General features: G+C 36.5%; 1 protein-coding gene across 5 annotated transcripts in view; it reads left to right on the top strand.

The window, feature by feature from the left end:
* The window catches only part of VPS13B (vacuolar protein sorting 13 homolog B), a 437,572-nt gene that overhangs the window by 313,787 nt on the left and 109,217 nt on the right, over positions 1-14,568 (top strand). For all 5 annotated transcript variants that reach the window (XM_042036377.1, XM_042036379.1, XM_042036375.1 and 2 more), the window contains exon 34: positions 5,325-6,027. In XM_042036377.1, coding sequence (XP_041892311.1) covers positions 5,325-6,027 — 703 coding nt within the window. The remainder of the gene's footprint in view (positions 1-5,324; positions 6,028-14,568) is intronic.

Raw genomic sequence — 14,568 nt, forward strand, 5'->3', positions numbered from 1 at the left:
GAAAATTCTAGAGGGATTAAGAAATATAATGTGGCAATTCTGCCAATTGTTGTAAAACACTTCTCTTTTATATGGAAAATGTGTTAATTACTGGTCTAAGTATTAGGTTGTGTGTTTACCTTGATGATTTTATTTCTGCTCTTTATGGAGTGAAAACTTTGAAGACATCTCTACCATCTAAATACTGTGATCAAAAATGGAAAATAAATAAGACTTACCTGGTTAAAATTGCTGTGACCTGAGATAGGACTGCTTGCCAATGTTGAAAGGCAAATCTATTTATTGATCCTTGATTTTATGATGTACTTACGTGTGTGTGTTCTACAGGACATGCCATTTCCATGCCCTTTCTCTTGATAGATATATGTGTCATATGCCCTAGTGAACTCAAGAGGTTAAGCTAGTCAAGTTACCTATCTCAACACATGAAAAGGAAGAATTAACCACAGTTCCCCAGCTACTAGTGCAGCTTTCAACACCTTTTCTGTGGTGTGTAGTATTGATAGGATATATAACTGTGAAAGGACAAGAAAACGCACTGAAGTGATCTAAGAAATAAACTATCATCTTGATGTGTTTTCTCTAGCTATTGAAAACGTTTCCATATTGCAACTTATTCTGACAGTGAAACTGTAGAATATCTCTGATTTAAGTACCATCTGGTTATGCTCATAGCTTTAAAGCTATTATCTCAGCTTAAAATTTCAGCATCCTATACTTTTTTTTTCACCAAACTATCAATTTTTAAACCACAAATATTTTTCCAGTCCTTTCAGATTTTATCTAAAAGTATATTTTAACAGTATTTAAATAGTTCTTAAACAATAACAATTTATCTTGATAGATGACATGCTGTGTTTTTTCATTTTATTTTAATTAGCCATTGTGGAACCAAATTCCCTTTTGTTTTATTCCTTTGAATACTGTTTAATTATAGTTATCATGCCAAATATCTTAAAGGTTATTTTACCAATACAGTTTCATTTAACATAAGCCATGTGGAATCAATAGTCCTGTTTCCTAAAGTGAATGCTTGGAAAATCTTACATTCATATGTTAAGAGTACACATCCTTTCCTCATTAGCTGGAAAGTACAGGGATTTTGGCACAGGTTCTGTGTGGAAGCATTGTGCAGCTTTTATACGGATTTTGTTTTTAGCCTTTGATGACACTGTTTAGAATAGGAAGTATCTAATAAGTAAAGCATTTTGTCTAATGTGCTGCCAGTGTGTTTAATATATGCCTGGAGGTCTGAAACATTATCTTCTCCACTATAGTAATATGCATTTAATTCTCTGAAAGCAGAAGGTCGAACTCTTAAAAGGGACTCAAAGTACATTTTCAACTAAAACAATTAAAAACACATGGTATAGGGGACCAGAGTAATGTACGGTTGGTTTTTATGGTTTAATCATGATCATGTTAATGCACACCAGTAGCTAATTAAAGAAAACTTTTATTGTTCATTTTAAATGGGTTATGTAAAGACTAAGAGAATTGATATAATACAGCCCAATGATAAATGTTACCATTACATTTGCTAACAGCAAGATGATATTGCTGTTCTTGACATCTTTAAAGTATTGGCCCATTTATTCTGTAATACAGCACAGAATCATTTTAGAGTTGTTATACTGAGACTCGTTCCCGCTCATCTCCTTATCCCATTAGAGGAATACCTAAATGGTTCCCGAGTTTATTACTAGGCCTATCTTCAGGTTAACTGTGAAACATTGTTGGAAGGCTTGATGCTTTACTGAGCTGAAATTGATGCAAGAAGTTCCAGTGATACTTCTTCACTTTTCTTTTGTACTCGGCTGTGTTACATACAGCTGTCTTGCAAATCATTACGCACATGTTTCAACCTTTATAATATATGTGGTAAGACCATACATAAGTCAAAGTTTCATTGTGGAACCGGGTGGCATGGAAAACCGTAATAGGATATGGTGTCTTTCACCTTTTGGGTGCTGGTTCATATTCCATACTGCTTAATACTGAGCAGAAATTGCCTTCTGAGTGCGGTTCAGTGACCTGCATGAATTGATTTGGGGTCTCAGTAAAATTTGTGTAGTCAAATGTCCACATAACAGGAAGCTCAGCAGTTGGGACCAATTAGCACCCTTGCAGCAGTCTGCACAGAGAACCTATATTCTGACTGGGGATGGAGGCAGAGCTACTTTCTGACCTTACTTGAGGTGCTTTGCATAGACCAGAACATTTAACTTAATTATAAAAAGAGTCAAGGGAAAAGAACTAGGCTTCAATTCGAATCTGTTTAGGTGTGAGAAGAGAGGATCCATTCAGAAACCAGAACTGTGATTTCTCCCTCCACTTGGTCATACACATGCAATGTTTTTCTCCCTGGAAGGTTGTCATTTAGTGGATGACACCATATTTTCATTTCTTCTGGCCAAGTCATGCAGCTGCAGAAATATATGCTGCATAGAGGAGAACAAGAGAATACCGTGTACTAACCATAAGAGTGTCATTCACCACTGAATCATGCTTTCCGAAAACGTTTTTGATCAGACTCAACTAATGTCTGTGTAGCAATTAAAAATTGCTGGGTTTAGCAGCATATGCTCTCAACTTCATTTCAGGCAGCATTTCCATGAAATTCTATGGCAAGATTTTTTCACAGCGCCATCCTTTCTGCCTTCTGCTTGCCCTCAGTACATGAGCAATGAAACCATCTGTACCAATTTTGAAAGTACCATCAATGCAGGATATGGGTGAAGCACTTTCACCAGGCAGAGAGGCTGAGGTGTAAATAGCCTAACTTTGCTAGGATATCAGGAGGAATGAGGATTTCTTGGCTCACAATGTAGTGATTCATTAAAATGGTCTCTAGTTATTTTTACAGAGGCTGCATTAAAAGTGGTATCACATTTACAAGTCAGTGATATGAGTCTGCCATAGAAAACAGCCGCAAAGAATTTTATTGGTTATTTGAAAAATATGTACATGAGTGAATCTGAAAAGATTGTAACCAGAGCTGGCGAAAACCTTTTCAAAGAAAATCTCAGCTAGTTAATGGTTCTGTTTTAGGATTTCCTCTGTAATACTTTTCCTAGTATGTTCATTCCTTTAAAGAAAAGGAGAGGGGATTGTTCCCTTTGTTCCATAAAGCACAATATAAAGGAAGGTCTAAAAAGCTTGCTTTTTTGTACCTCCCTCATAACCCAATTTTTGCAGTACATATAGAATCTAATATATTGCTGCATAAAGACCACAGAAATTTGAAGAAATTGAGTAATTCACTGCCCTTCATTCCCATAGTTAAGTTGCTGATAATTTTTTTTTTTTATTCATTATTCTCTTTCAAAGAGGAAGTTAAGGTACTGTTTGCTCTAGTTCATATTTCACTTTTTGAAGATTCATTAGCGTGCAGAAGATAAGAAGAAATTATTGAAATAGGTCCTGGAACGAAGAAATCAAATCATTGTGTCAGTGTGCAGTGTCAGCCAAAAAAAACCAACAAAATACTGGACATCTGGTTGGACATGGAGAACAAGACAGAAGGCAGCATTTCACTTTTACAGAGAACTGTAATGGTTTCTCTTCTTGGGTGCTTTGTAGAGTAGTCAAGAAGTGCATAGTGAAGTTACAGAAGTAGAGAAGGGAAGCTAAAAAGATTAAATGTGCTAGAGCACCTTCTTTGTGAGGAGAGACTAAAAAGGCTGGGATTTCCACATCTGAAGAGAAGAAGGCTGAGGGGAGCTGTGATCACAGTTTATAAAGTCATAACAACACTAATAAAGCTCAAATGTGGACCTGAACAATTCGTATACTACAAAAGATCGGGGGAATGCAATGTCACTAGGAGGAGATGGTTTAAAGCAATTTTTTCAAAAAAAATTGAAACTTGTTGCCCCCGAAGGTTGTGGAGAACAGACACTGTCAGTGTGTTCAGAAAGGAACTGGATGAATTCATGGACAAGAAGCCCAGAAATGGTTACTGAAATGACAACACAAACATGAACCCCTGGCATCCTGCATACAACAGCTGTGGATGCCTGGGGAGAAGGAGAGGAACAGATTGCAGGAAGTGGACAGAGTTCATGGTATCTCTTAACAGAGTTTCCTCCTGGTGCTATCAAAAACAGTGTACTGGGCTAGGTGGGTCATGGATCCAACCGAGTTGGGCATTTCTTACGTTAGCTCCTGTACAGAGTGGTGCAGAAACTCTTCTGCAGCAGCACAGATGGAAGTGTTAGTTACGCTGTAGAAGCTATACAGGGTGAATGTATGACTCTAGCCTTCATATGAATCTGAGGAATTAGTCGTACATCAATTATTATTGAATTTTTGCAGATTTTTTTTTTGCCATATATTTTAGTATGTGCTCCCCACATTGTCCTCAAGCTTTTGATAGGATTTCTACTTGTTTCATGAGCAGTGTTGAAAGTGGTTTTTCCTGACGTACTTTTTTGTCTTGGGATATCTCTCTCTCTTGAGCTGAGACTATAAGGTCTCTGGAAACAGCCTTGCAACTTTTTATTTCACTTTTGCATTTTGTGTGATAGAAGGAACACTCTTTTTGTAGGTGTATGTGTATGTTTTCTTTTTGGAATATTTCTATATGCAATGATTTCTCATGTGAAACCCTGTGAATGTCACAGCCAATACCCTATGTGGCCTTGGTAAGCCAAGAACTCATACCCATCACCGAGATAGTCTTTAGATAGTTCTGATGTTTCCTTTAACTTCGGTGTTTTTTATATAAGGCAGCTGCCATTTCCATGACTCTTAAGAAAAATATTTTTTCTACAAAATACTTTTTATACATTTAAGTTTATAATTTCCATTTAGTCTTTTTATATTTGTGTAGTGGATTAATATTATGTTCTATTTCATCTAATCACAGTACAAAATTTTAGTGACAAAGGTGACATTTTGAGCATCAGTGCTCAAAATTGGAAAACAATTCTAACTAGTATTTTTATTTATAATACATTATTTCAAAGATATACGGTTTATATTAATCCTTATATTTCTTATAAATTCTTTAGATTTTTTTAAATAAAGAGTTTAATTTTTTTAAAATGTTGTTTAAGCCTAGAAATCCTTACTGCTTGCTCTTTTTTTTCTCTTTCACATATTTTTTTGGCTCTTCAGCTACTGTGAGTCATCATTTCATTGGAACAGACACCTGCTGTGTTTTTATGAGTGATTACTTTGTTAAAGTTAACTCGGCAGATTTTTTTTTTTCATAATTCTCTTTTTTGACCTCATGTTTATGTAGAGATTTTTTGCTGTGACTGAAATGGAAGTAGCTGGGATATGGATATCAGAAGTTAATATAACATTTTCCTTTGCAGGTTTCCAAACAAGAACAGAAGAAGACGGATGTGGCTGATGGAGGAACAGTTGAGACTTCTTCCCGTTACAGTGGGGCACAGGACAGTGGAATTGGCAGCGACAGCGTTAAGATCAGAATCATTCAGATTGAGCAGCACAGTGGTACCAGCCAGCACCGCATTGCTCGTCCTTCCCGCCAGTCTTCCATTGTGAAGAATCTCAACTTCATTCCCTTTGACATTTTTGTTACAGCAAGTCGAATCTCACTGATGACTTACTCGTGCACTGCCTCACCTAAATCAAAATCAGTGCAAGATCAGAAAGATGGTGAGAAGATAAGTAAAAGCTCCCTGAACCTTCCAGAAACAGTCTCAGGCAGCAGCCATGATACCAAGAAGCCCAGTCAGCCATGCATCTCCTCTGTCACAGCAGACGATCTTTTGAACAGTAACGTTCCCCTGTCTGCTGGGAGAAAAACGGGACTTTTGTCACTGGAAAGTCTGCACGCTTCCACAAGGTCATCTGCTCGACAAGCCCTGGGTATAACTATTGTACGGCAGCCTGGGCGCAGAGGAACTGGGGACATTGAGCTACAGCCATTTCTCTACCTGGTTGTATCACAGCCCTCTGTGCTCCTCAGCTGCCACCACAGAAAGCAAAAAGTAGAAATATCAGTGTTCGATGCGGGCCTTAAAGGAGTCGCCTCAGACTACAAATGTACAGGTAAGAGCATTTAACATTCAGTCCTGGTTATAACTGTGAAAATGATTGCACGTCTCAAAGTTACAAAGGGTGGTGGAAAACAGCTGAGAGAACTTCAGGCCATCTTTAAATATCAATCGTTAAATATACGTATTTTTAGGATTATACCTCACAGATGAATCAAGTTAGGTGTGTAAAATGTTTGGAATTAAGATCTAACCTTTTAGCAACCAGTTCTTCCTGTTTTTTAGTATTGCTTTCTCATTACCAGACTGTGACAGGGATTGTTGCATTGCTGTAACTTCTCAAAGTTTTCTAAGGAAGTAAGAGTTGTAAGTTCTAAGGAAGTTGTAAGTTGAAAAGTAACTTCATACAGAGCATTTTTTATGACTGAATGTCACAGTATTTTCCTATACTAGACTACTGATAAAATGTCAAGATAAACACTGTGGAAGCACCTGGTTTTTTGGACATAAGCTGTAAAAAAAATAAAGTGATCTTTCAAATGGCATCAAGTGATGTCATGTATTTTAAGTTTTCATTCATCTGAGCAATAGGGTTTTGCAGGAAATTCCATCACTTAATAAATGCCCTTTATTTTTTTAAATTCCATATGCAAAGCTTATAATGAGAGATGTCCAAATAGCTGTTCAGTAGAAAATATTCTGAAATACTCTTTTTCTGCCTTATCTGTACCGCTGAATAGATAAATCAAATGATTGCAATTAGACTAGCAGTCAGTACTGGGTATAATGATTTCATGAGATACATCATTATGGAGTGTTGCCCCAAAAAAGTAAAAATGAGTATGCAGAGATCCAGGTGAACATACAGCCAGCATGATATGGGGTTTCAAATTGTTCTCTGAATGAGAGCTGTAGTATTGCTAGTTTTTCCTTGATAGTACTCCCAGCACTGCAGTTGTGAAAATAGTATGCTTTTCTGTGCAACGTTACCACATCTTTGCTGAATTAGATTGTATCTTTAGAAAATTAGCATTAAAATAATGTGCTTATGCAAAAGACTAAGAATGCAATCTTAACTGTTCTCAGAAATCTGAATTGTAGTGGAACTTTTAAGAGGGATTGAACAGTGAGGAAGATGAGGTATTGAGTGGAAGAGATGATACTTAAAACAGGGAAATTTGTTCTCTGCTACATTTTTTAAATCCTTCTTCTGTTTTCATCTTTCTCTGCTGTTCCTGTTCTGTCCTGCCTTGCAAAACACATCTGTGTCATGAATTTGATTTACTCCAGATTCTTATGTGTATTTGTTAAATACTATGTAAAATGTGGTCATTGCAGCAATTAATGTGAAGAGAATTCACAAAGCAAAGCTTGAAGGCAGCTTGGAGTAGGTCTAAGATCACATCTTCATGAAGTTAGTGCTTTGGAAAGATGCAGTTTCTGATGTCTGAGGTATTCAAGTGTGTCCTTGGTATAAGCTGCCACGACCAATGAACTGGCCAAAGTTCTGTCCATGCTGCTTCTACAATTAACTCTTGAAGTCTTTCGCCGTCTTCATGTCTATAGCAGCAATTCCAGAAAACACAAGCTGTAATAAAGTCTTCTTATAAATTGAAAGTGGATCAGAGAGCACAGAAGCATGGTAAGAAGTCTAAATAATAAAGATAGTAGGAATATACAGCCTGAGAGCTCCTCAGTCTCCATGGGTTGCTCAATTGGAAGACCAAAGATAAGCCATACATGGGTCTTACCCTTTTCTTTGGCTTTATGTCTCCATGTCAGGCAAATGTAAAAAACTGTGAAGGCAGGACTTGGACATTATGTGAAGGCAGAATTTCTGGTCTCATCCTGCTGTCTTTGTGCACAGTAATAAGTACCTTCCTTGTGTATCACGCAGAAACTTGCGCTTGCTGCCAAAGCAGTAGTGCTCTTTTCAAAAGAGTTTGAGAGGTGGGTGCCAACGTTCTAGTGCCTAAAAATACCATCCTAAATATATTAATAAGTTAATAAAATTAAGCCACACTTCAAGTTACACACTAATTCACTCAGCAAGATAGGTAGTATAAAGTTTTTACTGCCTCTTGTTTAGGAAGACCTGCTGTGCTGGTAATTGCATCATTTAGGATTAATGTTGTCATACTGCTGTAGTAACATGTTAGTTTGGGGAATTTCTATTTTTAATTTCTAACATGTATTAGAGGGAAAATAGCCATGAACTATATGTGTTATATATGTGTGTGTGTGTGTATGTGTGTACATATTACAAACACTCTATATATTGCATATCATATAATACAGAATAAGGAGCTATTTGTGGCAATTTTTGTGCTGCTGTGGTTGATTTCATCACTCACACCAACTTTTTTTGATATTGTGACTATTTGCTGACAGTTTTGTCTGAAAGAGATGTATCATCCATGTGAAGAGCAATATAAAGTTTATTTGAAAGAACCAAGTTAGATTCTCTCCTTCTGTACAGTACTCATGCACTATATTCCTGTTTTTCTCTGTGTATCTCCTCTGTAAGGACTGGAGAGTAGGAAGAAGACATAAATGATGTTTCATTTACAGTTAATGTTGCTAAACCATATTTCCACTTAGCCTCTCTAGAAGACTGCTCTTGTGTGTACACATATGTATGCAACTGACTCTCTATTATCTAACATAGAATGGGAAGAGAACACAAGCTAAATAGAAAAGATATATTTTAACTGGATTTTAAGAACTGAGGGAGCATATTCCCCCTTGAAAACAAAACAAAAAAACAACCAACCAAGTCATAGACCTAATGAAAATATTGTGTACTTTCCATTGTGTGATGGAGATAGGCAACGGCACAGCAGCATCTAAAAAATTCAGGCCTATAACATTGGAAATTTTGATCACAACCTAAAGATTGAGACTGGTCTGAACAAAAGTAAAAATACATTGTTATAAAGTTTTGTTGGTAATCCTACAGGGGTGTTTTCTCATTACTTAGACTAATATGTAATTACTACTAATAGTAGTTAAGGTATATATGAAATATTTACATTACCTTCAAAACATGCTAATAAAATCTCTCCCATTTAAAATCATTCTATGTATTCTATGCATTCTACACCATATACACTGCATAAGAGTATTTTAGGAATGTTTTAAAACATTTGGAAAAATTGCTTGTATCAATGTTCGTGTGAAATTCTGAAAACTTCAATAATGTTAGTTCAACAGCTGTAGATTCATCTCTTGTGAAATACTGTGCCATTTCTTACAGCTTTCCTAAAAGAAAAAAAATCTACAGTTCTGAAACAACTCTCAATTTTTTGCAAGGCAGAAACAAATACAAAATTCTGTTGTGAAATTAGGAAGGTCTTACTTTTTGGTTGACATTAGTTCCACAAAAAAACTTCAGGGTGAAGAAAACCTGGTAGTAGTCTGGATCTAGCTGTGCTTTTCATCCCTCACCTCCCAATAGTGTACTTCTAAGAAATGTGTTGTTTAGCTGTAAGTCAACGAAGTTTGTCTAGACTTTAGAAGTGCTTCTAACAGGTAATTTGATGACAGTCTGTTTTATGAACCTTTTTATAAAACAGGGAAATTATCCTTTAAAACTGTACCAACATGATTTTTAAAGAGAATAATAGTCCTTGGCTGGTGACAGAATTAAGGGTTACTGCTTCATGATGGTTTACTGCTTTGAACATTGTGTAGAAATGAAGATTTTATACTGTTATGAAGCCATATGTATTTTATTTAGGACAAGGGTTTTGTTATTAGTTTTGAATAGAGCATAAAATTCACAATCTTGCACATTAAACTATCACTCCCTTTGTGACACAGAGCATTGTACAGTGGCCGATACAACAAATTTCATCCATAGAACTTGGCTCCTCTGTCACTAGTTGTAATTTATTTTTAGCTTAATTTCTGAAACACAGAAGAAATAAGAATTTAAGAATTAGATAGGAGGAAATAGGCTATTTAAAAGTTAAGTATTCTTAGTTTATTAATTAGCAGTTAGTAGCAGCACATTTCCATCAAACCAGTGTCTGGATGTGGGAGCATTTGCCTGCCAGGGTGCTAAAGACTGAGTGGTTGTGCCTCCTCAGTCTTCTCTACAACCAAGTCCAGTGGCAAGTCAGTTTGTAGAAGCAGGAGACTTACTAGGTTGTTGAAGTGTTAGCTCAGTGTTATTATAGTTGTGCTAAACTGCTTCATTTGTGTTTTGTAATTGTGCAGCTTGATTGCAATTACGCTACTGCAAGGTACAGGAAATTGAAATCAAAGTAAATAAATTAATCAAATACATTTGAAATCCTTAGGAAGTGGCACTAGAAAGACTAGTTGCTCTTTGAGTTTACTTGTGAGATTCTGTAAAAATAGATTGAAAGATACTGTAAAATGGCCCTTTTTTTATTAAGTGCTCATCCTATATTTAACAAAAAGGCATCTGCTAGCTGTTAGTTTTTGCAAACAGAGTTTTGGCCATTTTTACTTAAATAAAAGTGGGTGCAATTGTTTTTAATGTAATCTCATAAGCTGCTTTTATAAATATTTTTTTTTAAATCTTTATTTGCTTTGTTTCAGGTAATGTAATCCAGATACAAAATTGCCTCATTTCCTGACCACTGTGCTCTGGGCATTCTTGAAAAATCTTTTTTCTATTTGTTTGTTTGTTTACTTTCAAAGAGGAGGTTGTGGTGCTTGGTTGTTTCAAGGGAGAGAAATTTCTCAGTAAATATCTGTTATGCATGGAATTTCTTCAACTTCCGCCAAGAACTCATTTGCAAAAAACAGTCACTGTGAGGCCATCCAGAATTACTTTTGATTTTTATTTTATTTTGTTTTATTTGACACCCACGCCTTTGATGGCAGGGGGTCCATGAAGAGCAGATGCAGTAGCTAAGACCACATGTAACCTCTGATCTAATGGAAAGCCTTTTCCAGGCTTTTGCATGAAGAGCAGCACTGGCTGGCTCTGGTGGGAAGTCTGATTCACTGCCTCTCTGTCAGCCTGTGCTTCCTACATGGCAGAGAGAGGATTTAAGGCTGTTTCCTAGTATAGCATTGAGGGAGTTCTGCTGGAGTGTCACCTGTTCGACTCTGAGTATATTTATTGTCCACTACATCTGCAGTCATGGATGGCGGGGGGAACGGTGCAGCCCCCACCCATAAAGCCAAATTGGCCTGGGAATGCGCATTCCTCAGGTTACTGTAAGTGCTCATTTTTGAACTTCCTGACACAGCACTTGTGAGTACGCTAGCAGAAATGTTTTTCCACTTGTGTTCTTTAAATTCCAGTGGAAACCGTTTTGAAAACAAGACCAAACATTCCACTTCAGAGTTTCAAATGCAGACATGATTGCAGCATCATACTGGCTTTTCAAATTGACTGCAGACCAAAATATGATTCATCCATTGAAATAAAAGCACATTGCAGCGCTCGTTTGGGCTGGGTAGCGTTCCAGCAGAGCAGGCCAAGCTGCTGTCCCGCACACACACTTGGTTAGCCCTGTCCCCTACCTGGGGCTGACGGGGGGCTCTGGGTCCCTGTGCTCCCCCCCATCATTAAAGCCTCCCACTATGCCCTCTGAGCTGGCCTGGCTGTCAGCTACAAAGAGGAACAAAGACACGTTTTGGAGAATGAAAATCTTCAAGATGCAAAATTTCTCCTGCCTTCCTTGTTTCCTTTCCTCTTACTCCCTGTTTTCCTCAGAAGTGTGGGATTTGCTAACTTCTGTTAACAGAAGACCAAGGAGATAGCAGTGAAATCAAAAGCTTGCAAATTCAAATCGAGTTCAGGAAGATATCTCATAAACTGAGGTTTGGAGCTGAGGTCTGGATCTCAGCAAGGCTAAAAGTGGATTTGGATGTTTGCATGAATTCAAAAATAGCCAGAGAATTTTTTTTTTTTAGAGGAGAGGGAGGAAGGTAAATGTGGATCTATTGAAAGCTTCAGCTTCTCAATCTTACAGATTTTAAATTACAGTCATGTAATTTAAAGTCTTGTCGATCTCTGATAGTTGTCTCGCCATTTTTCTTTTGCTGCCACAGACAAATTTTTCACATGGTGTAGAGGATAAAATTTCTGGCTTTCTTCACTGCTCCTCGCTTCTCAATCCTTTCTTTTCTCTCTCTTGGCTTGCTGTGGAGTAATTCTAGCCTCTCCTTTTACTTATATATGCATCCCCTGGGTTTTCTCCAGCATTTTCTTTATACAAATAACTGCAAATTTAAGTGTTGATTTTTGGGAGAATCATAGAAAATGGAAATGGAAATGACCTATTATAATACATTATTCAGACCAGTTCCCTGCTGATGCGTAATTGTTCCCAATTGTATATTTTATAGTGTTCTGTCAAGTGTATTTTTAAACATTCTGAATGCTTCCATCATTTCCTTGAGAGACAAGTCCTTTTTCTAGTAGCTCTCCTCATCATGAATTCCTCACTTTTCATTCTAAAATTCCTTTTTTTCATTCAATCGCTTCTCTGTTTCCTGTGCTTTTGGCATAGGGATTGATTGACTGATATTGGTTTATTCCTTTTCTGATTCTTGATCTTATGAAAATGAATGTGCTATTTTCTACCTTTGAAGATATTTTAATAGGGATACACATCTTTTGGTTGTTTGATCTTTGATGTATACATTTTATTTGGAACTCCCCTCAAGATTTTGATATACACAAGCATAGTCAATTTTGAAACCTCTGGATTTTAGCTTTCTTATCATTACATAAAAACTTAAAACTGGCATTTTTGGCTGGACAGCCAAGTCTGTTATGCAGGTTCCAGATTAACTCTATGCCATGGACTTGGAAGCACTCAAGCTGGCTCTTTGCATGGCCCTTTGATGCATTTACCTCTGATGCAAAACTGTCAGTGCAATACCCCTGCTTCCAGAATTAGCTCAGTTTCACTTGAACTTAAAAAATGCTTGAACTCAGTAAGATCGGTGCTGGGTTAAAAGTAATATATTTTGTTGGACTTGGGCTAATTTTGTGCATTGAGGTTTCTTTGTGTTGTGTTCCTAATACGTACATTTTGGAGTCCTTATCATTGTTCACATATCCCAGTCCTGCAGTGCCCCAGGTGATGAAGAGATGACAATGCTGCGCTCCTTGGAGACATGACAGAGCAAAACAATCTCTTGAGAGTCGCATGGTTGCTTCATTTTTTTGGTTCTGTGTTTAAGTGCTGCAGTTCCCAGTGACCTGAGGGCAGTTTGTATAGTTAATGTAATATGTCATGCAGGGATTTTCTGCTATGTAAGTTCTTTTCATCAGAGATATTTTCAGCTTGAAAGAGCTACAACTTTGAAATAATTATTAGGTATTTTATAATGTAAACACATCTTAGGATAATAAGACTACCTGTAAGTATATTTTACAACAGAAATGTTCGACTAAATTTAGTGGATTTTCTGAAAAGCTGGTGGAAGATATAGGTTGCTATATACAGTATGTGATGATATATTCCATAGATGAGACAAAATAATGGCATATTGCAATGTTTTGTGCCATATTGGTACACCTAAATGTTTATATTGATACTTACAGAGGAACAGTAATTTAGAGATGAATTTAATCAATTCAGTGATGTTCATTGAGCAGTATTCAGTCATTTTTACAATGCTTTACAGTATGTAGTCTAAAAAACATTAGAATGTTAGTTGTTTATGATGATCTACCAGCACAAAACAAGATGTTATTTTATAGATCCAGGACAGAGATAACATCCTTGTTCAGAACAGCTATAAATCTGTGTTTTGGAAAAAATGTGTACCTTGGTGGTAAAGAGGATGATGATGATGATGAGCAACAGTAGTAGTAATAGTAGTAGTAGTAGCAGTAGTAGTAGTAGTAGTATTTTCAGTATACTAACAAATGCCAGATGCAACAAGATATTCCCTAAAACAGTTACTATAGAAAACGGAGTGTGCCACATAACTCTGGCTATTGTAATTAAAAGAAAAAGAATCATAAAAATGTGGAAATTCTCATGGAAAATATACAAATCTGTTGTATGCAGTGACAGCTCTTAAATAACTGTTGAGAGCTGACTTTACAAATGTGTAGCAGGAACAGAGGAAAGAAAAGGCTGTAATGTATATGCCATACAGTACAAATACTGCTATAAAGTCATTGCCTGAAAATTGATCAAATAAAAACAAAAGAATGTGCTAACTTTTGATCTTTTCCATATAGATCTAAAGTCATGATCAATTGGTTTCAGTAGGTTCTTTGAAATCACATAAGGGTTCATATGTGCCAAGTTTTATATGAATCACATGATAAGGTCAAGAAACACAAATTCCAAAGCTGACTTTATATACCCAGTCCACATATGACTGTGATACCACAATACCATATGTTGACTATAACAGTGAGTATGTAAATCCTACTCCTGAAAGGAATTAATTCAGTAAAACTCAAAGCAATTATAGCAGTTTTGAATTGACTGAAAAGGAGAGAATAGCTTCAAGAAAATCTCCTTAAGTTGTTAAGGATGAGACAGACATTCAATAATTAACATAGCAGACTCGATAATAAACAATGATTGATTATTTATAATTTAAGACCGTAAGGCCAGAATTGAGAACGCTCATACTGAAG

Source organism: Corvus kubaryi, unplaced genomic scaffold, assembly GCF_017639235.1.
Source record: "Corvus kubaryi isolate FWS band 111438036 unplaced genomic scaffold, C.kubaryi_AGA036_p1.0 37385, whole genome shotgun sequence".
NCBI classification, from domain to species: domain Eukaryota; kingdom Metazoa; phylum Chordata; class Aves; order Passeriformes; family Corvidae; genus Corvus; species Corvus kubaryi.